At 46.4% G+C, this 26,169-nt stretch overlaps 1 protein-coding gene across 1 annotated transcript; it reads right to left on the bottom strand.

Moving 5' to 3' along the window:
• Positions 1-487: 487 nt before the first annotated feature.
• LOC145360368 (steroidogenic acute regulatory protein-like) lies at positions 488-6,711 on the bottom strand. Its single transcript, XM_080215544.1, has 8 exons — positions 6,575-6,711; positions 4,836-4,961; positions 4,196-4,309; positions 3,524-3,666; positions 2,517-2,672; positions 2,227-2,411; positions 1,721-1,811; positions 488-616 (listed from the first exon to the last, which is right to left on the bottom strand). The coding sequence occupies exons 2-8, from the start codon at positions 4,942-4,944 to the stop codon at positions 506-508; spliced, it is 909 nt and encodes a 302-aa protein (XP_080071670.1). The 5' UTR covers positions 4,945-4,961; positions 6,575-6,711; the 3' UTR covers positions 488-505.
• Positions 6,712-26,169: the final 19,458 nt, after the last annotated feature.

Here is a 26,169-nt window from a genome sequence, read left to right as displayed (position 1 = left end):
ACTAAAAATAAAAAAGCAAAGATCGTGAACGGCAAATAGTTTACTGGCAAATCTTTCAAGTAATCAGAAATAAATTAATTAAGTTATCACAAAAATAGCAGCAAAATCAAGCCAGCACTACCGGATTTATAACAGTCCTCAGTTGCATCCATTCCTCGAAATTCAAGTACTGTTTACGCCTTTCAAAATGTTAACACGGCTAAAAGACACATGGACCACATAACTGTGCTCCTAAAGAATTGACACAGGTTTCATCTGATGCTTGCATGAGCTTTACAAAGTATTCTCTTCAAATGTGCTGTTGAATCATTTTGTTGAATATATTGATGAAGTGTCTCAGGTATCTAATGCCACAGCCAAGTTAAAGGCACTGTTTCTTCAAGTCTTGATTCATTGTTCTGAAGTAATATCTTGTGTAGAAGCCTAGCAGTTAGCCAATCAATGTAAGGTGCCTTGTGGTGATTCAGTTTATATTTGGGGCATTGTCTCGTAGCTCGATATGCAGTCAGCAAGATGCAGAAACCGAGATCGTGGCGAGTTGCTGACGTAAATGTTCTGTAAAGTCCACCTGTGCTTGCGACATTGCTTGGTTGATGAGGGACTTTGGCAGCCAACCCTTTAAATAGAACAAAAATAACTCTTCAGCAAGAAATCCTGACACTCGATCAAGAGCATATGAAAACAGACAAGCTCACTTAACAGGGCGGCACACTGGTTTGCACTGCTGCCTCATAGCACCATCACCCCGGGTTCAATTATGGACTTGGGTGACTGTGTGGAGTTTGCATGTTCTTCTCGTGTCTGCGTGGCTTTCCTCCCACTGTCCAAAGTTCTGTGGATTAGGTGGATTGGCCATGTTAAATTGCCCCTTAGTGTCCGAATGTGTGGTTAGGTGGATTGGCCATGTTAAATTGCTCCTTAGTGCTCAAAGATGTGCAGGTTAGTTGGATTGGCCTTGGGAAATGCACGGGGTTATGAAGATGGTAGGGGGATAGGGGGAGGAGTGGGCCTACATAGGGTGCTCTTTCGGAGAGTCAGTGCAGACTTGATGGGCCGAATGACGACCTTCTGCATTGTAGGGATCTGTGGTTCTAAATGTAGAATCGTTTGGGAGAAACCAATTGTCTTAATAAATACAATAAGTTTTTGTTTAAATTCACAGTTCTAAATCAATTCGAACAGTGATGGTATCATGCAGTTAGTTCCTCTGGAAGTCAGGGAGTGCAACGCTTGCTGTGATGCCAAGCCATGCAAATCCAGAGATTCTCTGAGATTAACACTGTTAGTTCATCCCAGCGAAGGCAATGCAATTTAGAAACCAATTCTTTCAGGGTTCTGTTCTAGCTGTGAGCAGTAAAAAGCTGTTTGGGCTTTGGTTTCAGGGTGAGGCAGGGATGTGTGTCTTCCCACGCTTCAATCATTGGTGCTCTGAATTAAATCATTTGTGGTCGCTCCAGCAAGTCACTCACACCACCAAGCTGACTGGAGAATTGCGGGTGTCGAGCTAGCAACTTTCCGACAGTGCTGGATGTAAGGGGCAGCCAGCGGGGCTGGGATGTGGGAGGGGGATTTGTTCCAACCCCCCTAGGCTCCTGTATAAAGAACGGGCGCTTGGGAAGGCTGTGGCAGTGCACCTAGAACCATCTGTGGTTGCTGACAGAGCAGGGGATGTGAGACGTAATCTGGAGATGAACACACAGCAATGGAGTAACAAACTCACCTTAAGATCTATGCTGAGAAGCCAGGTAAACCGAGTCTTGTTGGTGTTGTCCAGTGGATGGAGGATGATGCAGGAAATGCTGGTTTCAGCTCTGTGTAGGCAAAAACATTTATTAGAAATCATAGAATCATCAAAAAAATAGTGCTGCACCGACAATAATCCCACCCTATCGTCATACCGCCAGGTATTTACCCTGCTAATCCCCATCACACTAAGAGGCAATTTAGCATGGCCAATCCCCCTAACCTTCACATCTTGGGACACTAAGGAGCAATTTAGCACAGCCAATCCACCTAACCTAATCTTTGGACTGTGGGAGGAAACTGGAGCACCCAAAGGAAATCCACGCGAACACAGGGAGGACATGCAAACTCCACACAGACGGTCACCCGAGGCTGGAATTGAAGCCGGTTCCCTGGCACTGTGAGGCAGCAACTGTGTCACTGCGCCATGACATGCAGTAAAAGCCTGCTTGAGTGATCGCAACATTGTGCACTTGTCCCTACCTCACAAAGCCTTTCTGTGGTGGCATGGACTTGGACTCTGTTGCCGTCCCAGTCAAGTAGCAGCAGGATCCTTCTTTCCAAGAGTGCCTGACGTTCACAAAGTCCCTCCGTCCGATGATGTTACTGGCTGTGTCTCCCATGATTTCGTATGTTACCATGGTTTCTTTGCCAATTTTCTGCAGGACCTGAATGAATTGTTGAGGAGGATTAGTCAAAGCGAGATTCCTGGGCGGGCTACCCAGTAAGTGCTCAACACTCAATAGCAAAGATTTGCATCTCGTTTAACCTACATCTATCTGTTTGACGCTTGGATTCCACAGGTTCATCTGGTCCACTTTCTCATAGAGCTCGTTATACACGTGCTGTGTAGATGCATCTAGCACAGCCTCCAACTTGAAGACTTTTCCAGTTTCCGGCAGAACCTTGCTGACCACACTGTCACCATTCTCCTGCAAAGAAATTTGCATTCCTCATTAAAATCTTTACTCTTCCCCAGTTTTGCATAGCAACCCCGGATGGCTGTTGTTGGTTACAACCTAATGGCAAGGACCAATTATAGAATTTCCATAGTTCAGAAGGAGGCCATTCGGCCCTTTGAGCCTGCAGCGACAACAATCTCACTCAGGTCCAATCCCCATAACCCCATATATTTGCCCTGCTAATTTCTCTGGCTGTAAGTAGCAATTTAGCATGGCCAATCAATCCAACCTGCACATCTTTGGACTGTGGAAGGAAACCGGACCATCCAGAGGAAACCCAGCAGACACGGGGAGAATGTGCAAACTCCACACAGTGACCTGAGGCTGGAATTGAACCTGGATTTCTGGCATTGTGAAGCAGCAATGCTAACCACTGTGCCACCAAGCTGCCCTTAACACCCTGAATTTCACTGCAGTTACAATGGTAAATTAGACCAGGTAACCTGGCAACTTCTGAACCTGTAATGTCAAAAGATGGATCTCACCTCTGTATCATTATTATGGCCCTGTTCTAACTTAATCAAATGAAAATAACATAAAGTCATCAAATAAAATCAGTTTTAAAAGTTAACAGAAGTGCTTAGGCACTGTGTTATTGTGACCCAGAATGAAGACATATCCCTAACTGAACCTTGGAGGCTTGGAAAATTTAGCAATTAATTTTAATGGCTTCTTTCTGCACTGCAGAGATTGTGAGTATATTCAGGCTGGTTATTGATAAAATTAAAGGATATGGGGATAGGCGGGGAAGCAGTGTTGATGTAGAGGAATTTAGTCAAAAGACCGACCCCACATTCTGATATTTGAGAGAAAGTTACCATTTTGATTTCCGTTGTCCATTCCGCCTCCTGGTTTAAGATGCCCAGAGCTTTTTGTAAAGCCTCTTCCCCTTGCTTGATGTAGAACAGTTCATCGGTATCGAGAGTCTTTGGTTCCGGCTTTGCCTCTTCAACCTTAAAAGCTGTGATAAAATCCAACGTTATTGCACCAAGTCAGTGAAACCAAGATCACATACTGCTTTCCTTTCTCCCCCCCGCTCAACCTACTGTGCCACCCTGATGCCCCTTGCCCCTCGCCTGAGGTGAAGTGATCCTCGGGTTAATTCACTACCGATCAGCTCTCCCCGTCATCGGAGGGAATAGTTTATGGTCACCTGGGGCTAGCAAAGAAATCCAGGAACCGTGCGTTACTAAACGCCCACCACCTGAAGAAGGTGGTGTGGTCAAAACCCTCCCAATCACCCACACCGTTCATCTCAAACTTCAATAAGTTTTCTTGACTACAACCAAGGTTTGACACTAGAAGCTGTGCGGATGGCGTGGTTTATTGCCAGCACCAATTAAGGAGTAGTTTTGCTTAATAATGATTTTATTAATTAATAATTTTATTATCATCAAATTGTTGCCGGAAATGCTAAGAATTGTCCTGCACACAGACTGGATTCCTGCAGTTACTAGCTCTGATATATGAGTATCCAAATGCAGGCTTACCTTCCAGGAACTTCTTGTGCGATAGACTATCCCAGTTCCCCAAGAGGAAATACTCTTTGATTTTTATTCTCCTCAGCTCCTGTGTTAGTGCAGCCGCAGCAGTCCGTTTCAGTCCTGTGTGAGTAAAGAAATGGTTCAAATAAATCCTTTTCCCCTGCCTGATTGCCTCAGAGGGAGAGGGTATTGCTGTCTGCGTCTCTTCACAAGAGTCTGCTTCATTCAAAGTAATGATGTGGATGTGCCGGCGTTGGACTGGGGTAAACACAGTAAAAAGTCTGACAACACCAGGTTTTAGTCCAACCGATTTACTATTAAATAATGCAGTAGTAGCAATTGTTAAAGTTAAGACTGAAGTCTGGGTTACTTTGAATGAGTAAAAAGTCTGACAACACCAGGTTTTAGTCCAACCGATTTACTATTAAATAAATCGGTTGGACTAAAACCTGGTGTTGTCAGACTTTTTACTCATTCAAAGTAACCCAGACTTCAGTCTTAACTTTAACAATTGCTACTACTGCATTATTTTCACTGCTTAATTCCAATTATTTGATGGCTGACTTTTTAAGAGCAAGATATAACCTTTAAGCATCGGATTACACACGGTGCATGATCGTTTCATGAGTTCCAATAAGTCGCTTACCTGTCATGTTTCTGAAGTGCTGATGTGAGATCCCACAGAACAGTTTGAATGTTGCTGGTAACATGGTCTTCAGCCAATTTCCTGCACTGCTCGGAACTTTCTGCTGCATACACCTCGTTTCCCTGCCTTTATACTCACCACATGAAGGCCAGCGGTTCAGATAAGGGGAGTGTCGATAGATACCCACCAGATGAACACAGCATTCAAGGACAGAGGTAGAGGGAGCGATGAATGTAGCGCTATCAGAGGGCACTGTGCGATAGATAGCTTGCTGAGTAATGTACAGTGCAGTGAAAAGTGGAATTACTCACTGATGGCCATAAGGCATTTCTTCATTTATTACAATAAGGCAGCAAGCGTGAGCAAATCATTTGTTACAAGGAGGGAGCTGGCTCTGAAACAGGCAACCTACTCAAATGCACTCTTTCACATCTGGGGTGGCACAGTGGTTAGCACTGCTGCCTCACAGCGCTAGGGGACCCGGGTTCGATCCCTACCTTGGGACACTGTCTGTGTCGAGTTTGTACATTCTCCCCATGCGTGGGTTTCCTTCCACAGTCCAAAAGACGTGCTGGTTAGGTACTAAATTCTCCCTCAGTGTACCCGAACAGGCGCCAGAGTGTGGCAACTAGGGGATTTTCACAGTAACTTCATTGCCGTGTTAAGGTAAGCCTACTTTTGACACTAATAAATGAACTGAACAAGTGTACTCCCATTCTCAAACGTGCACAAGTTAGCCTGCTTGTGCATGTTTGAGCATGCGTGTATACTTGTTTCCCCTTGTGAGAGAGTTTAAGACCAGAGGACATAATCTCAGAGTAAAGGGGGTCGTCCATTTAAGACAGACCCATAGTGTCGGCGGATTATGTGGGCAAATATATGAGGTTATGGGGATAGGGCCTGGGTGAGATTGTTGTCAGTGCAGACCCGATGAGCGGAATGGTCTCCTTCTGTAGGGATTCTATAAGGAGGAATTTCTTCTCTCAGAGGGGAGTGAATCTGTGGAATTCTTTACTGCAGAGGACTGTAGAGGCTGGGTCATTAGGTATATTTGAGGCTGAGACAGACAGATTTTTAATCAGTAAGGGAATCAAGGACTATGGGGATAAAGCGGGAAAGTGAAGTTGAGGATGATCATAATGGATCAGTCATCTCATCGAATGGCGGAGCAGACTAGATGGGCCAAATGGTCTACTGCCCCAATGTCTGATGGTCATACAGAATACTGGAAATCCACTATGAATCTGACCTAGGATTTGGGCATATTTCTAGAACTTTCTTCATTTGATCACATGTCTCCAACCACCATATCGTAACACTTCCACAACTGTTCATGATTTAATCTTTTCCTCAAACAATCACAAGGCGAGCTCATGCTTCAAAACCCAATTAGATGATGTTTGACTCTGTCAAACTGCCTCCTCACCCCTCCAAGCTCCCCCCGATCAACTTGCATCCCAATATTTTTAGAAATAATTAGGTTGAAAGAGAAGCTCTTTTCAATGGGTTAATTGGTTCTCGACTCCTGGAGATGGCAAGTCAGTCCTAGAGTGTGGCAGGAAATCTAGCATGATCACACCAGGACCAAGGCAAGCTTTGCTTTCGAGCATCAAGGAAAGGCAAAAAGGGATTGGAAAATGTTATTGCTGACAGGTCTATAAGGTGAAGAAAAGGTTTGCTAGTTAAACTGTGTAAATTGTGTTGGTTTTACACTATAACACGCTACATTATATCCTTACCTGCAAGTTCGTTCAACTGAGGCAGCACCTACTTGTGAATATAAACTTGAAAGGACCCCTGTCACTGTCCGAAGAGAAGCAGGGACATGTTCCCGGGAAACAGTACTCCCAAAACAAATTCCAGCAGGTGGATCAACCACCGATTTCCAGCACTGATGAGATCTTCAGGAAACATCCGCGCATCCATCCTTTACAGAAATGTCATCCATCGGAACTCCTTTGGACCCAATATTCCAAAACCCTTTGAGCCGCAGAGAAAACAAAACAGGATTGGGATGGGAATGGAAGCCTTGGATGTTTTGATTCTCTGCTGGTTTAGGCTGAATAAAAGTTTGTTTTATTTTATTCATGTCACAAGTAGACTTACATTAACACTGCAATGAAGTTACTGTGAAAATTTCCTAGTTGCCGCACGCCGGCGCCTGTTCGGGTACACTGAGGGAGAATTTAGCACGGCCAGCACGTTTTTCAGACTGGGGGAGGAAACCAGAGCACCTGGAGGAAACCCACGCAGAAACAAGGAGAATGTGCAGACTGCACAAGCCAGGAATTGTACCCGGGTCCATGGCGCTGTGAGACTAACCAGTGTGCCACCAGATAAAGTGCCAGGTAATTCACAGATGTGCCCGCAAACGCTTGATGTGTTTATTGGGAAAAGGGAGGGGAATGATAGAGGAAAAAGCAAAATGGACTAAGGATGAGGATGAGAGGGAAGATCCATGTGCAGGAAGCATGAGAGTGACTGATGGAGAGAGAGAGAGAGACAGAAATGCATTAAGTTCTCAGCTTCAGAATTCTCAGTACAGAACCCAGGTTGTGTGGACTCACGTCCAAGGAATGTTAGAGCACAACAGCAAATATCTCTTTGCAACTCGATTTAAAATTCTTCCTGTGACAATTATTAGCTTGTGCAGCAATCTGCCTAATTTTTGTGAGTTCTGTGACTTTTGAGTGTGCTGTAATATGTCGTGCCAACCACAAGAGGGTAGTGTCGCAATTACTGTCGCTGTTGGTGCTCGTGTTATGACCAGTTTTATATTTTTCCAAAAAAAATTCAAAACTTATTGCTTATAACATTGTAAAACACCCCAAGGCTCTTTGTGTGAGCATTATCCAACAAATTTTAAAATCAAGCCACACACAGATAGAATTGTAAAATCTCTGCAGTGCAGAAGGAGGCCATTCAGCCCATCACACTGCACCAACCACAATCCCACCCAGGCCCTATCTTCAACCCCATATACTTACCCTACTAATTCCACTGACAGTAAGGGACAATTTAGCATGGTCAATCCATCTAACCTGCACATCTTTGGAGTGTGGGAGGAAACTGGAGCACCTGGAGGAAACCCACGCAGACACAGGGAGAACGTGCAAACTCCACACAGACAGTGACCCGAGCCAGGAATCGAACCCAGGTCCCTGCTGCTCTGAGGCAGCAGTGCTAACCACTCTGCCACCTGTAGGGCACAAATAGAGGGGGAAACAGGTAGAGAATGAATAATAATTAATGACCCAAGGTGCTGCGGTGGTAACATTGGAAAGCAAATTCTAAAACTCCTTTTAGTAAGATGCCAGTGGTGTTACCCGTGCTGCAGGGCTTTGCATCAATTTCTTATCCATTTGGACAGCTGCTGAAGGAAGGAAGCTACTAAAGGTCACACTGATTAAGAAAGTGTGGTGTTCTGCTCTCCAAACTAACGGTCGATCAACACACTGCTGATTAGCCTCAACCCGGCCAACTGTGCTTTAAGATAGTGACTTGCTGTGTGGCAGAGCCTTGAGCTGTTCAGCGAGGCTGGTCAGAAACAGAAAATGCACCAGACCCATATCTGATTCGATTCATTATTGTCACATGTATTGATACACGGTGAAAAATATTGCTTCTTCTGTGTTATACAGACAAGGCATACCGTTCATAGAGTGCATAGGGGAGAAGGAAAGGAAAGGGTGCGGTATTACAGTCATAGCTAGGGTGTAGAGAAAGATCAACTTAATGCATTCAAAAGTCTGACAGCAGCAGGGAAGAAGCTGTTCTTGAGTCGGTTGGTACGTGACCTCAGACTTTTGTATCTTTTTCCCGAAGGAAGAAGGTGGAAGAGAGAATGTCTGGGGTGCGTGGGGTCCTTGATTATGCTGGCTGCTTTTCCCCAACACAGCAGGAACTGTAGACAGAGGCAATGGATGGGAGGCTGGTTTGCGTGATGGACTGGGCTACATTCACGACCCTTTGTAGTCCCTTGCGGGCCTGGGCAGAGCAGGAGCCCATACCAAGCTGTGATACAACTGGAAAGAACGTTTTCTATGGTGACTGCAGTGAAGATATGAGGATTGCCGTTTGTGAGAAGTGGGATTCTTAAACATAGTTTAAACCCTCTCCTATAAGAAAAGCTGAAAATGTTGATAATAAATGATAAATTGAGCAAGTGAAACAACTGAAAAGAAGCAATTAACATTTTAAGAAAATGACGCATGCAGGTTTGAGGAGTTGAATGACCTACTCAGGGTTGGAACTGTTATCATCGTAGAACCCCTGCAGTGCCAGTCAGTCCATCGAGTCTACACCAACCACAGTTCCACCAGGTCCTATCCCCATAACCCATGTATTTACCCTACTAATCCCCCTGCAACTAAGGTGCAATTTAACATAACCAATCCGCCTAACTTACTGTCCAAAAGATGTGAAGGTTAGATGGATTGGCCATGCTAAATTGCCCCTTCGTATCCAAACTACTTCTGTTTCTACTTCACGGTGGCACAGTGGTTAGCGCTGCTGCCTCACAGCGTCAAGGATCCGGGTTCAGTTCTGACCTTGGGTCACTGTCTTTGCAGAGTTTGCACTTCTGCGTAGGTTCCTTCCGGGTGTTCCGGTTTCCTCCCACACACCAAAGATGTGTAGGTTACATTGATTGGCCTGCTAAATTGATCTCGGTGTCGGGGGATTAGCAAAGTAAATGCGTGGGGTTACAGGAATTGGGCCTGGGTGGGATTGTGGTAGAGGCTCGATGGGCCAAATGACCTCCTTCTGTATTTTTGGGATTCCATGATTCTAAGTGCAGGTTAGGTAGATTGGCCATGCTAAGTGTGTGGGTTACAGGGATAGGGGGTGGCATGGGTCTCGATAAGATGCTCCTTCCGAGAGATGGTGCATTCCTGATGGGCCGAATGACAATTACCTTTGATTTCTTTCCCTGGACAAAGGTGCAAAACTCCCATCTCTCTAAAATAGAGTGAGTGGGGGAGGATTGGGGCAGCGCAGTGATTAGCACTGCTGCCTCTCAGTGCCAGGAACCCAGGTTCAATTCTGGCCTCGGTGGGGTGGGGGGCCACTGTCTGTGTGGAATTTGCACATTCTCCCCGTGTCTGCGTGGGTTTCGTCCGGGTGCTCTGGTTTCCTCCCACACACCAAAGATGTGCGGGTTAGGTGGATTGACCATGCTAAATTGTCCCTTAGTGTCAGGGGGATTAGAGGAGTAAAGATGTGGGGTCATGGGAAAAGGGTGGGATTGTGGTTGGTGCAGACTCAATGGGCTGAGTGGTCTTCTTCTGCACTGTAGGGATTCTGTGTTCTATGATTATGGTGTGGATGTGCCTGAGAGACCGCCCCTCCCCCATCACACCCCCACACCACTCACTGACCTGCTTGTGGTCAGACAGATCAGCTAAAATCCAGCTCCTTATCTCAGGGACTGCTAACTTTTGAGGTCTTGGCAAAATGCAGAGATCCAAGGTTGGGGTTTGAAACCAGCTGTCTGAGATTGTGCAGAAGGACACAGACGAACACTGTCCTCATTGTGGTCACATCACATAATGTTCCACATCAGCAGGAATATGCTTCCTATCCAATGAATGCTAAACAGCAATAGCTTGTTCTTGATGTAGCACCTCTAACAACGCAAAACCTTCACTGTCCTTCACAAAACAAAATTCGACACTGGGTTACATAAAGAGATTTAGTCAATAGCAACCTCTTTCTCTCGTGTTCGTGACACCTTTCTCCTATGCTACCACCCTTCTCTGATCATCCACTCTTCTCCAGTTCCTCCACACAATGTACTTCACCCCCTTTCTCAGTCCGTTAGCTCCGTCTCCCTCTCCGCGGGTGCTGCCAGACCTGCTGCGTGCTTTCCAGAACTTTCCGGTTTTACTTCACGCAAAGATACAGTCGGGTGAGTAACCAAAGACTTGTGCAAAGAGGTAACACGTTAAGACCATAAGATATTGGAGCAGAATTAGGCCTTTTGGCCCATCGAGTCTGCTCTGCTGTTTAATCATGGCTGATAAGTTTCTCAACCCCATTCTCCTACCTTTTCCCCATAATCTGATCCCCTTACCAATCAAAAACCTATCTATATCTTTCTCAAATACACTCAATGACCTGGCCTCCGCAGCTTTCTGTGGCAATGAATTCACCACCCTCTGGCTGAAGAAATTCCTCCTCATCTCAGTTCTAAAGGGCTGTCCCTTTACTCTGAGGCAGTGCCCTCGGATCCCGGTGTCTCCGACTAATGGGAACATCTTCCCCATGTTCACTCTATCCAGGCCTTTCAGTATTCTGTAAGTTTCAGTGAGGTCCCCCTCATCCTTCTAAAGTCCATCAAGTACAGACCCAGAAGTCCTCAAACACTCCTCATAGGTCAAGCCCTTCATTCCCAGGATCATTCTCGTGAACCTCCTCTGGACCTTCTCCAAGGCCCAGCACATCCTTCCTTAGAGTTGGGGCTCAGAATTGCTCACGTTAAACATACTCAATGACAGAACTTCCACAGCTCTCTGAGGAAGAGAATTCCAAAGATTCACCATCCTCTGAGTGAAGAAATTCCTCCTCATCTCAATATTCAATGGCTGACCCTTTATTCTGAGATTGTGCTGTGTGGTTCTAGAATCCCCTTTCTGCCTCCAACCAGGGGGAACATCCTTCCTGCATTTGCCCTGTTGAGTTCTGTAAATTCTTTGTACATTTCAATAAGATCTTCAAAACTCTGCAGACTACAGGCCTGATCTCCTCAACTTTTTCCTGTAGGAGACTGTTGCCATCCCAGGAATGGATAATCCCAATCTTATGTCCACGAGCCCCTTGTTGTTGGAGGGTGAGGAAAGCAGGGATGAGAGGTTTCAGAGGAAGAAGCCGTATTGATACCAATAGTTGCAAGTGGAGTGTTGATTTATTATTTTAGCAAAATCAAAAGTACTCCAGATTATATCTTAAAAACACCGTGAAGGTACCAATTGGACAAGCACATTACCCAGAACCTTGCCAAGGTGAGCAGTATTATCAGATAAGATGACGGACTGTGAGACTTTGCCTTTCCAGTTTGTACACACGGCACAGTGGGTTAGTACTGCTGCTTTACAGCGCCAGGGACCTGAGTTCCATTCCCAGCTTGGATCACTGTCTATGCTGAGCTTGCACCTTCTCCTCATGTCTGCATGAATTTCCTCCGGGTTCTCCAGATTCTTCCCGCAATCCAAAAGATGTGCAGGTTAGGTGGATTGACCATGATAAATTGTCCCTTTGTGCCCAAAAGAGATGTTGGTTAGGTGGATTGGCCATGCTAAATTGCCCCTTAGTATCCAAAGATGTGCAGGTTAGATAGATTGGCCATGCTAAATTGTCCCTTGGTGTCCAAAGATGTGCAGGTTAGATAGATTGGCCGAAGTAAATGTGCAGGGTTATGGAGATAGGGCAAAAGGGAGGGTGTGGGTGGAATGCTCTTTCGGAGAGTCATTGCTGACTCAATGGGCCGAATGGCCTCCTTCTGCACTGTAGGGACTCTATGGATTGTTTGATTCTGACAACCCCGCTCTGGAGTTCGGAATGCCTGCGGTCTGGCTCCAAATTAACTGGTGAAAAGCTGGAAACCCTCTGAGCGTGTGAGCCTGTGCTGGGTGATAGCGGTCAGGAATCATATATCTGTCTATCTCTGTGACTCAACCATTCTGAGTTCCAAGAAAGGTCACCGGGTTGCAATTCATTAACCTTTACCCACTTCCTCCTCCTCCTCTCTCAAGGGGACAAATGGACCATTTTGTAACTTGTTCTCCCTGTGAGAGACCAGATGACTCAAAACCAATGAGGGCGTCAAGTCTTCTTTGCGTTAGTGCGGTATACCAAGAGATGATTTCATCTGGAGAGTTCCCCAACTGTAAAACCACGCCCAAGCCATGTTTAACTTTAATATTTATACAAATTTTAGGAACGATACCTCAGACTTGTTTTTGGTAACTTTGGATGATTTATATTTTAATAGTTTATTTTAAATATAATTGCATCATATAATAATCAACCGCAGTCAAAATGCATTGTTTTGAGTGTGTATAGTCTCAACAAGAGATAGTGTTTAGGAAATTTTGCACCAATGTTTTATTAAGTAAGCAAAGGATCTCATCAGCGCCAGGGAAGACTTTTAAAAATATTGCCTCACCCACGGGTGTTGGAACTGGCTGCCCCAGATTTCCCAACTTGTCCACCAATGTCAGTGATGTGGAACGGTGCGCTGGCAGCGGGCACGCAGGTTTGCCGAGCACGCGGCCGAGATGGGACGGATGGATCTGCTCACCTCTCTCCAACCGACGGCAATCTGCCCCCATTCATATGGAAAGCAGGATGGGCCAGAGAGTGTTGCAAACAGCCTTCAGATCCCTGAGGACTGTAGAGGCGGCACAAGATACCAGAGGGAGCACAGTCGGTTCATTGCTCACACTGTGTAGGCAGTCGGCAACAGATCTCCCCTCTCGGAAGTACAGACACTTCGTTTAAGATTGTCTCCAACTAATCAGTGATACAGTCATCCTGATCATTTTGTCACGGGGCAGTGATGTGTTGGTTGTTTGAACCAATTTCTGGGCTAACAAGGCGGTTTGAGAAGTTCAATTTGACTCAAATAAAACTGAAAACAAAATGCTGCTTTTTGGAAAAAAATGGCCAGAGAACGATTGTCAAAATCAGATGCTTTAAGGAAGGAACTTTGCTGTCTGGACCTTATCCAGGCTATATGAGCGTCTACTGGCCACACACACACACACACACACACACACACACACACTACTGCATGGAGTGACTGCCACACAGTCATGCCAATAGCAAAAAGGAAAATGGTTGTGTTGGCGGAGGTCTGATCATCTCCAAGATCTCTGCTTACCCCCAAGATCTCTGATTTCCCCAGATCCCTGACTCACCCCATCCCTCCAAGATCTCTGATTCCCTCTAAGATCTTTGATTCCCTTGAAGATCTCTGATTCCCTCCAAGATCTCTCGCTCCAAGATCTCTGAATCCCCCAAGATCTCTGAATTCCCCAAGATCTCTGAATCCCCCAAGATCTCTGCTTCTTTCCAAGATCTCTGATTCCCTCCAAGATCTCTGATTCCCTCCAAGATCTTTGATTCCCTCCAACATCTCTGAATCCCCCCAAGAACTCTAATTGCCTCTAAGATCTCTGATCTCCCAGCCTCTGATTCCTTCAGATCTCTGATTCCCACCCCCAAGATCTCTGAATCCCCCAAGAAACCTGATTCCCTCCAAGATCCCTAATTAGCCGAGGCCACCCATCTTCAGCCAAGTCATTGATGAGCACCAGTTTTTAAGTGCCACAAGTAGGCTGACGTTAACACTGCAATGAAGTTACTGTGAAACCCCCCCCCCCCCCCCCCCGTCGCCACACGCTAGCGCCTGTTCGGATACGCTGAGGGAGAACTTAGCACAGTCAATGCACTTAACCAGTGCATCTTTCGGACTGTGGGAAAAAACCCACACAGACATGAGGGGAACATGCAGACTTTGCACAGACAGTGGCCCAAGCTTTGTATCGAAACCGGGTCCCTAGCACTGTGAGTCAGCAGTACTAAGCACTGTGTCACCAACTCACCTCTGACCAGAGGAGGGGCTGTTCAGTCAGGGTGGGTCACGCTTAGATCTGGAAAACATCTGTGCCTGCACTATGCCAAGTACCAGGTAATAACCATATTAGACAAGAGCGAATATGACCAATTGCCATCTCCACCACCATCAACATGTCATGTTTCTCCCTGTGTCTGCGTGGGTTTCCTCTGGGTGCTCTGGTTTCCTTCTTGTGACACTAATAAATAAACTTAAACTTAAGAGGTCAAAGTTGACTAGAAACTCAACTGGACCAGATGAATGACATGGTTCCGAGGGTAGACCGGAGGCTGGTTATTCTAGAACACAGGGGACTAAACAGAGAACAATGTCTAGAATTCAGCCAGGTCATTGTTAAGTCAACTGTTTCCAGTAAGTCATAAGTGGTCAAAAGCTGACATCGAGAACCAAATGATTTATGGGCGGATTTCCCTGTTTAGTTGCTCTTGGTGCATGCTGGTTATTATGGTTCGAGGGTCAATTAGAGGTCAGTAGATGCAGGTCTGTTTCAGCTGATTCCCCCTACTGGGTTGCCGCATCTCCTTACCTATGCCATCTTCATAGACAAGGGGCGCAATTTTCTCATCCTGCCTGCCATGGGAATTTTAGTGGGCGGGGGGAGGAGGGGAGCCATGCAAAGGTTCGTTGATCTCAGGCAGGATTGGGGCAAACATGGCTGGACAATCCCGCCTAAGTGTGCGATCTTTTTGGCCGTTCATGCTAAGCTCCCACAGCAGTCAACTCAGCTCCACTCACCCGCCCGCTCACCATAATCCTTAATTCCTTCACTGTTCAAAAGTCTATCTTCGTCTTATAAACATTCAATGAGGTAGCCTCAGGTGCTTCACTGGGCAGGGAATTCCACAGATTCACAATTCTTTGTGAAGAAGTTCCTCCTCAACTCAGTCTTAAATCTACTCTCCCTTATTTTGAGGCCATGCTTCCTAGTTCTAGTTTCACCCCTCCCCAGTGGAAACAACCTCCCTGCTTCTATCTTACCTATTCCCTTCCTAATCTTACATGTTTCTATGAGATCTCCCATCATTCTTCTGAATTCCAATGAATATAGTCCACTCAGTCCCTCCTCAGAAGCCAACCCCCCCCAACTCCGGAATCAAGACTGATTGCAAACAATTACTCAAAAAGGAACTGACTTACCTCTAATTCAATTTGTTGCAGTTGTGTATCTACAGTGCTGAGAGCGGGAGGAATTCGGAGCCAGGGATATTCACTCAGTAACGGATAATCCAAAATATAAAGCTGTCATACATTTCCATTGTCCGAATAGAGCAAATTCTCTTCCAGCTCAACTCAGATCAGAAATGCTGAGGGAAGTTCATATCAGAACATATTTCTAGACCGTTGGACGCTTATCATAAGCTGCAGGAGCAGAAGTAGGCCATTTGGCCCATCGACCCTGCTCCAACATTCAGTGTGATCGTGGCTTGATCTGATGGGATAATCCTCAACTCCACTTTCCCGCCTTTTCCCCATAACCCTCGATTCCCTTTCTGATTAAAAATCTGCCTATCTCACCCTTGAACATACTTGATGACCCAACATCTACAGCCCTCTGCGAGAAGGAGTGCCACAGATTCACTCTCCTCTGAGAGAAGAAATTCCTCCCAATCTCTGTCTTACTCTGAGAAGATGCCCTCTGGTCCCAGACTCTCCCACAACAACCTCTCGGCATCTAACATCATAAATTAGAAGGCCAACACCTCAGTTGTCTGAAGCTTCCCTTTCCAATGTTAGCCTGTATACTAACCCAATCAAATGAATCAGGATAGCTTAGTTCAGTGAAAATTTCCAATCAATGCAGTTATGTATCTGTCCCATTTGGCGTACCATATTACCCTGCTATAGTAATGGAAAGTTTTAAAGTTTGGTTTATTTTTAGTAGGCTTACATTAACACTGCAGTGAAGTTACTGTGAAAATCCCCTAATCGCCACACTCCGGCGCCTGTTCGGGTACGCTGAGGGAGAATTTAGCATGGCCAATGCATCCTAACCAGCACATCTTTTGGACTGGGGGAGGAAACCGGAGCACCCAGAGGAAACCCATGCAGACACGGGGATAATGTGCAGAATTAGCACTGCTGCCTCAAAGTGCCAGGGACCTAGGTTTGATTCCAGCCTCGGGTGATTGTGTGGAGCCTGCTCATTCTCCAGATGTGTATTGTCTCCAGCCAGGACAGTTAGTAGGATTTTGCAAGCCCAGGCCAAATAGTGGGGGTTACCCATAGCGTGACATGAACCCAAGATCCTGGTCGAGACCTCCCTTATGGGTGCTAAACTTGGCTATCAGTTTCTGCTCAACAATTCTGTGTTGTCGTGTGTCTTGAAGGCAATTGGAGAATGTTTACCCAAAGATCAGAGGCTGAATGCCCTTGACTGGTGTCTGTGTGGAGTTTCCACATTCTCCCCGTGTCTGCGTGAGTTTCCTCCGGGTGCTCCGGTTTCCTCCCCCAATCCAAAGATGTGCAAGTTAGGTGTATTGGCCATGCTAAATTGATCCAAGTGTGAGGGGGACTAGCAGGATAAATATGTGGGGTTGCAGGAGTTGGGCCTGGGTGGAACTGTGGTCAGTGCTGACTTGATGGGCTGAATGGCCTCCTTCTGCACTGTAGGGATTCTATAATTCTATTCTGTGATTCTAAACCTTCCATAATAGTTCAACAATCCCAGGAAGGAATATAACTGGCTTATATTCTGAGGTGTCTCTTTGGAATGGCCTGCTATTACACTGTATTACATTGAGACAATTCACACCTCTTTAACCTGTAATTATCCTTCTCTCCACTCGCACTATCTGTACCTGTAAAGACTTGATTACCTGAAAAAACTGGCATTCCAACCATTATCTTGAAATTGTCTGTATATACCATGTTTGCGAACCCACCTCTCCACTCACCTGATGGAGGAGTAGCGCTCCGAAAGCTGGTGATTCCATATAAACCTATTGGACTTTAACGTGGTGTTGTGAGACTCCTTACTGTGCCCACCCCAATCCAACAGCGGCATCTCCACATCATACATGCAGGTGACCATGGACAAGAGGGATCTCTGACAATGGTGACACACAGGAACTTGTCCTGGTTCCGAGCATTGCCATTTGGTACCACATCTGCTCCTGCATTGTTCCAAAGAGCAATGGATCACATCCTGAGTGGACAGAGAAAGATCCAGTGCTCCACTGGATGGCATATAGAACCCTACAGTGCAGAAAGAGGCCCTTCGGCCCATCGAGTCAGCACCAAACACAATCCCACCCAGGCCCTACCCCCATATCCCTACACATTGTACCCACTAATTCCTCTAACCTATGCATCCCTGGACACTAAGGGGCAATTTCTTAGCATGGCCAATCAACCTAACCTGCACATCTTTGGACTGTCGGAGGAAACCCACGCAGGCATGAGGAGAATGTGCAAACTCCACACAGACAGTGACCCAGGCTGGGAATCGAACCCAGGACCCTGGAGCTGTGAAGCAGCAGTGCTAACCACTGTGTCACCATGCCGCCACCACTGTGCCACATCCAACTAGACACTGGAAGAGAAGAAGAGGAAAGTCTTTGAAACTTGGTTGCTGTTCTCCACAGATTGGAAGGCTACGGTCTGAGATTCTGCAAGGACAGCGTGAGTTTTTCCAATCCTTCGCTGAGCATTTGAGACATGTGATTGATATCACTGATTTTCCCAATCTCCTGCTACGCTTAAGGCCAACACAGAGCTGTCCGGATAGAAGCCAGTTACATTCCTTTCTGGGATTGTTGAATTATTTTGGAAGATTTAGAACCATAGAATAGAATCCTACAGGGCAGAACGAGACCATTCAGCCCAGCAAGTCTGCACGGACCACAATCCCACCCAGGCCCTATCCCACGTACTTACTCTAGCTGGTCCCCCTGACACTAGGGTCAATTTAGCATGGCCAACCTGCCTAACCCGCACATCTTTGGAGTAGGGGAGGCCCTGGAAGAAACCCACGCAGACACGGGGAGGATGTGCAGACTCTGCACAGACAGTGACCCAAGCCGGGCATTGAACCCGGGTCCCTGGTGCTGTGAGGCAGCAGTGCTAACCATTGTGCTACCATGCTGCCCCAAAATTGGCCACCCTGTACGGACTGCTCCAACAGGCAGTTGGAGCAGTCTGTACAGTCAGGATGTCTCCTATGGAGGGCTCATTCCTCCACCATAAGGAAATAGATGTTAGAGAAGTTAAATGGGGGCCACTGGTGTACACATGGTGGAAATAGCAAAAGGTTATTTCTGGTGACCTGGACTGGATGCTGACATTGGATAAAATGCTGGAACATATTCGCCCTGTACAAAGGATAGAAACCTGGCACCCTTAGCATCGCTGCATCCAAGGGAATGGCCTGAAGAAGCTTGGCTATATTGCATATGGATTTTACAGGACCTTTTGAAGGAGATATGTTCTTAGTAACTGTTGACACTTACACCAACTGGCCAGAGGTTGCTGTGATGACATCTACTTTTTTGTTTCACTCATTCCTGGGGTATGGGCATTGCTGACTGACCAGCATTTGTTGCCCATTCCTAGTTGCCCTTGAGAAGGTGGTGATGAGCTGCCTTCTTGAATTGCTGTAGTCTACGTTCTGTGGGTTGACCCAAAAATGCCATTAGGGAGAGGATTCCAGGATTTTGACCCAGTGACAGTGAAGGAACGGCGATGTATTTCCAAGCCAGGATGGTGAATGGCTTGGAGGGGAACTTGCAGGTGGTGGTGTTCCCAGGTCTCTGCTGCCCTTGTCCTTCTATTGGAAGTGGTTGTGGGTTTGGAAGGTGCTGTCTAAGGATCTTTGGTGAATTGCTGCAGTGCACCTTGTAGATAGTACACACTGCTGCTACTGAATGTCGGCGATCAGTGGATGTTTGTAGATCAAGTGGGCTGCTTTGTCCTGGATGGTGTTGTTGAACACTTCTTGGGTGTTGTTGGAGCTGCACCCATCCAGGCAAGTGGGGAGTGTTCCATCACACTCCTGACTTGTGCCTTGTAGATGGTGGACAGGCTGTGGGGAATCAGGAGGTGAGTTACTTGTCAGAGTATTCCCAGCCTCTGACCCACTCTTGTAGCCACTGTGTTTATGTGGCGAGACTAGTTGAGTTTCTGGTCTCTACCTCATCTGAGAAGACTATTGAGGAGGTGGGGGAAGTGTTTAGCTACTTTGAATTTCCAGAACAGCTGGTGAGCAACAAGGGACCCCAACTTATTTTGCAGGAATTTGAGAATTTCATAGAATCCAACAGTGCAAATGAGGCCATTCGGCCCATCAAATCTGCACCAACCACAATCCCACCCAGGTCCTATTCCCATAACCTCACATATTTACCCTGTTAATCCCCTGATACGAGGGTCAATTCAGCATGGCCAATCAACTGAATCCGCGCATGTTTGCACTGTGGGAGGAAACTGGGGCACCCGGAGGAAACCCACGCAGACACGGGGAGAATGTGCAAACTCCACTCACCTGCTGAAGGAACAGCACTCCAAAAGCCCATGATTCCAAATAAACCTGTTGGACTTTAACCTGGTGTTGTGAGACTTCCTACCAAACTCCACACAGACAGTAACCCAAGGCAGTGACCCAAGCAGGGAATTGAACCCAGGTCCCTGGCATTGTGAGGTAGTAGTACTAACCACTGTGCCACCGTACCAACCGACAACTAAACCGCACTCAACACATTACATCATTGCCAGATCACTCTGCCCCTAACAGATTAGCAGAATGCTTTATCCAAATGATGAAACGTGCTTTGAAAGCAACCAAAGAATAGGGTTTTCTTATCCAAGGCCTCAAGAAATTTTTACTGTTTTATCAGAAAACCACACCTGCCATCAGCAAGACCTCGCCTGTGTTACTCATGGTGAAAAGGCAGCAATGTTCTTCATTCAATCTTCAAAAACCAAGGAGATTGTGACAACAACAACAAACACAAGTGGGTCACGTCAAAGCAAGGCAAAGAACAGAGTTTTCCAACAACGAGGAGTCTAGTCTTGGCTTGGAACTACTCCTCGCAGGAGGAATAGATTCCTGCCACAACCCTTGCACACCCTGGATCTGTCTCTTGTGCCAGATCAACGATGACCTTATCTGGGGGAGATATGCAGTACTGGCTGGAAAATCCACTACTGGCTAAAGTTGGAGTCTGCTGAGTATTCAAGTATACCAAGTCAGGACCTTCCTGCAGCCCCCCAGGCACTGTCGAGGAGGTCAACACCTCACCCTCTGTTCAGGCACAGAGACAACTTTTACAGATGTGCCCTAGAAAGCGTTCTTTCTGGTCGCGTCACAGTTAGGTATGGCTTCTGCTCTGCCCAAGACCACAAAGAACTACAAAAGGTCATGAATGTAGCCCAATCCATCACACAAACCAACCTCCCATCCATTGACTCCGTCTACACTTCCCGCTGCCTCGGAAAAGCAGCCAGCAAAATCAAGCACCCCACGCACCCCGGATATTCTCTCTCACACCTTCTTCCGTCAGGAAAAAGATACAAAAGTCTGAGATCACGGACCAACCGACTCAAGAACAGCTTCTTCCCTGCTGCCATCAGACTTTTGAATGGACCTACCTCACATTAAGTTGATCTTTCTCTGCACCCTAGCTATGGCTGTAACACTACATTCTGCACCCTCTCCTCTCACTCTCTATGAACAGTATGCTTTGCCTGTATAGGGTGCAGGGAACAATACTTTTCACTGCATACTGATATACGTGACAATAATAAATGAAATGAAATCAAACCAAAAACCTCCAGTCAACGCTGGTTAAACCAACCAACCAACCGTTGATGCCAGCGTGAAGACAGAAATGCCAGAAGCTCGCTGTCACCCGTTCTGGGAGCAACAGTCCCCAAGATCGCTTGAATTTATAGCAGCAAACAATTCACTGACCATCTTTCGTGTAGAACTTGTCAGGATATTCAAATTAAAGAAGAGGGAGGAAGTGCTATATATTTGTCCTTTTGACCTCACTGTGGAACCCTGCTGTAGAAATGGAGGCTTGGAAGTGATGTAATGCGATGCAGTGTGGGAAACAGAGATAGCAGCAGGTAAGAGAGAGAGAAAGAACACCCATCACAATAAAGTTACTCATTTATCGAGTGTTCCTGAGTGTCTCCAAACACACAACGCAGGGGATCTTCATTGCAGTGTTAATGTAAGCCGACTTGTGACACTAATAAGTAAACTTTAAACTTTTAAAAAAAACCTGACACCTTTTCCAAGAAGTCCCTCAACACCCCAGGTTAAAGTCCAACAGGTTTATTTGGTAGCACAAACCACTAGCTTTCAGAGCGCTGCTCCTTCGACAGGTGAGTGGGAGTTCTGTTCACAAACAGGGCATAGCTAGATACCAACTCAATTTACAAAATAATGGTTGGAATGCGAGTCTTTACAGGGAATTAAGTCTTAAAGTGTGAGAAACGCAGCTCACAGTCAAACAATTTAGTCAAGTCAAGTTCTGAAGGAGCAAGATTTTTATTTAACGTTCTTGCAAGACCGGGTGTCCAACAAAATAGACACACCTTGCATCGATTTGCAGCACATTTTATACTTTTTTACAAGCATTGTAATGGCTTTGCAATGTGTTGTTCTCCCCTAATTGGTGGTCCCTGTCCCATCTATGTGTTGTCATTCCCCTATTGGCTCGAGGTGCCCCAAGTTCCCATCCCCTCTACTCCCCATCTAACAATGTCTCCTGTTATTACAGGAGTGCATTAGCAAACTCATCCATCTTATCCAACACTGTTACATGTCCAGTTCAGATTGGCGGTAATCAATCCTTTGCCAACTTAATCACTGCTGTCCCAACCATCTCAGTGACCTTTTCCCCCTTTTATGCTTAGTTGTAAAAACAACACATCTTGCAGACCATTTGCTTTTTATAACGTGGGCCTCTTACATTCCTGCAGGATGTGGTGTATGCTTCACTGCACATCACATCTCTGGTGTTATCTCCACATTACAGGCAGTCTTTTTATTATCCCTAATTATTACTGTGTTAGCAGCATCGAACCTTATGTCCTATGTTTATGACTAAACTCACAGTTGTTTCCATAATGTGGGTTATCAATGTGCCTGACTATATCCAATCTATTTAACTTTAAGCTATTTCTCTATGCTCTACAGATACATGTGTTAACAGCATCTTTACCTATTGCTCACATAAAGTACCTTTTCCAAGAACAAACAAAGAACAAAGACAATTACAGCAGAACGAACAGGCCCTTCAGCTTCCCAAGCCTGCACTGCCCATGCTGCCCGTCTGAACTAAAACCCCCTACCCTTCCAGGGACCATATCCCTCTATTCCCATCCTATTCAGGTATTTGTCCAAATGCCCCTTAAAAGTCACTATCATATCCGCTTTGATTACCTCCCCCGGCAGTGAGTTCCAGGCACTCACCACCCTCTGTGTAAAAAACTTGCCTCGTACATCTCCTTTAAACCTTGCCCCTCCCCCTAGTAATTGACTCTTCCACCCTGGGTAAAAGCTTCTGATTATCCATTCTGTCCATGCCTCTATAATCTTGTAGATTTCTATCAGGTTGCCCCTCAACCTCTGTTGTTCCAGTGAGAACAAACCAAGTTTCTCCAACCTCTCCTCATAGCGAATGCCCTCCATACCAGGGCAACATCCTGGTAAATCTTTCCTGTACCCTCTCCAAAGCCGCCACATCCTTCTGGTAGTGTGGTGACCAGAATTGAACACTATATTCCAAGTGCGGCCTGACTAAGGTTCTAATTCGCTCAATGGTTTTAAGAATAACGAGCTGTTAAAGAATCGCAGAAACTTGTTTGGTCATTTTTCTCTGCGTCCCTGGGCCTTGAAACAAGCTGTGGTTTGATCTTAGTGGCTGACACGCTAATGATAGACAGCTCAGTCTATCTCAGAATGTTGGGTCATCCATTATTTCAACTTCTGGATGAGTGCGTCCTGTTGGCATGATTCCGAGCAGTCATTCGAACTAACATTAAACAGAAACCAATCATAGAATCCCTACACTGCAGAGAAAGGCTATTTGGCCCATTGAGCCCCACCAACAACAACTCAACCCAGACTCTATCCCCATAACCCTACATATTTACCCTGCTAATCCCTCTGACACGAAGATGGCACTGGAGTGTCACAACCTCTTGCGATCTGTGCCCAGCATACCCTCTGATTCTATCATTTTCTCTTGTTCTATGCTTCTAAAACTCTGATGACTGTAACACTACATCCTGCACCCTCTCCTTTCCTTCTTCCTTATATACTCTATGAATGATATGTTTTGTCTGTATAGCACACAAGAAACACTGTATCCCAATACATGTGATTATAATAAATCAAATCAAATCAATACAACATGGAGAGGATCTTTCTCTGCACCCTATCTGTAAATGTAACACTACATTCTACACTGTCTCCTTTCCTTCTCCCCTATGTACTCTACGAATGGCATTTTTTGTCTTTATGTACAATACTTTTCACTGTATCCCAATACATAAGAACTAGGAGCAGGAGTAGGCCATCTGGCCCCTTAAGCCTGCTCCGCCATTCAATAAGATCATGGCTGATCTTTTCGTGGACTCAGCTCCACTTACCCACCCGCTCACCATAACCCTTAATTCCTTTACTGTTCAAAAATGTATCTATCCTTGCCTTAAAAACATTCAATGAGGTAGCCTCAACTGCTTCACTGGACAATAATAAATCAAATCATAGCCAGTGCACCTAGACAGCACAGCTTTTGGGAGGAAACCAGAGCACCTGGAGGAAACCCACACAGATACAGGGAGAACGTACAGACTCCACACAGACAGCCTTGAGGCAGCAGTGCTAACCATTGTGCCTTCGTGCCACCCTATAAAATCATAGAATCCCTACACTGCAGGAGGCCAGTTGGTGCATCGGGTCTGTAGCAACTCTTACCCACAGCTTACCCCACATATTTACCCCTCTAAAACCCCCCCAACCTATAGGTCTTTGAACACTAAGGGTGGGATTTTCCGGCAGCAATCGCCCCAAAACCGGAAAAGCCATCAATGGACCCCGTGTCCCCCCAGTACGATTCCCGGCAACATCCCAGCGTAAGGGTCAATTCAGCCTGGCCAATCAATCGGTTGCGTTGCTCTTTGTGGGATCTTGCTGTGCACCGGTTTGGCTGCTGTGTGAACTGACATGGCGACGACTACGCTGCATAAAGAACTCCCGCGAATCACTCTGGGGATGAGGAACGGCGAGAGAAGAGGAAATATTGAAGGAGTTCTAAAGGTGGAGCCTGCGAAGTTATTTATCTGTGGAGATTGTGGCCACTGGGCTAAGCAGGTAGCACAGTGGTTAGTACTGCTGTCTCACAGCGCCAGGGACCCGGGTTTGACTCCTGGCTTGGGACGCTGTCTGTGTGGAGTTTGCATGTTCTCCCCGTGTCTGCGTGGGTTTCCTTCGAGTGCTCCGATTTCCTCCCACAGTCCAAAGATATGCTGGTTAGGTTGATTGGCCATGCTACATTGACCCGAGTTTCAGGGGGACTAGCAGGGTATATATGTGGGTTTTGGTAATAGGGCCTGGCTGAGAATGTGGCCAATGCCAGCTCGATGGGCTGAATGGCCTCCTTCTGCACTGTAGGGATTCTCTGATTTGAGGTGACCCTGTCTAGTGGTCATAGTCCGGAAATGGGAGTGGGAAAACACACTTGCCCCATTTACGATGGCATTTTAGTGGTGAGCCGAGTTGGGTCCTGAGGTGGGTGGCCCAGACATCTGCCTGTTGTAAGTGGGAAGTGAAATGGAAGCCAGGACCTCTGGTGGACACAGGAAGCCTGGTTGTGTTGCCGAGCTCCCTATTCCGTACATTGTCCGATGTTCCCTAAATTCACCAACCGAAGATGTAGGAAATCACCAAGGATTCTTTCCAATTTTTATTTTTGCAGGGCAAAATAAAGATGCGGTGTTGCTGTTAACCCACAGAAGGTGTGCCGTTCTCCCCCACTTCCCTCATTCCTACTCCCCCACCAGCTCCTTGTGGGAGTCAGCTGATTTCCCGCCCTCTCCAATCAATAAGCTTCCCTCTTGGAACACCCACGTTCACTTCATAGAATCCCTACAGTGGAAAAGGAGGCCATTCGGCCCATCGGGTCCACACCGACCATGACCACAGGCCCTATCCCCACAACCCCATGCATTTACCCTAGGAATGACACTAAGGGACAATTTAGCATGGCCAATCCACCTGACCCGCACATCTTTGGACTGTGGGAGGAAACCGGAGCACCCGGAGGAAACCCACGCAGACACGGGGAGAACGTGTAGTCTCTGCACAGACAGTGAACCGAGCCGGGAATCGAACCCAGGTCCCCTGGCCGGTCCACTGTTTCACCATGCCGTCCCCGTTAGCTGAATCGGGAGTCTCACTCTGCGGCTTGAGCTACGTCCCCCTGCTTGCTGGGCGAGAGGTTTGATTTGTTACTCTCTGTCCATGGCTTGGGTTCTGCCAGGGTCACGGAATTGTAAGCTAATCTCAGTAACAGTGACCACGACAACTATTGTTGACTGTGTAAAAACCCGTCTGGTTCACACTAATGTCCTTTAGGGAAGGGAATCTGCCTTCCTTATCTGCTCTGGCTGAGGTGTGACCCAGAGCCACAGCCAAGTCTTCAACTCCCAAAAGAAAGGGCACTTTTGGGGGAAGGAGAATCATTT

The sequence above is a fragment of the Carcharhinus amblyrhynchos genome, chromosome 31 (genome assembly GCF_965287045.1).
Source record: "Carcharhinus amblyrhynchos chromosome 31, sCarAmb.v2.hapA, whole genome shotgun sequence".
NCBI classification, from domain to species: domain Eukaryota; kingdom Metazoa; phylum Chordata; class Chondrichthyes; order Carcharhiniformes; family Carcharhinidae; genus Carcharhinus; species Carcharhinus amblyrhynchos.
Note: the sequence above shows the minus strand (reverse complement) of the source record. Positions and strands in the feature narration are given on the sequence as shown.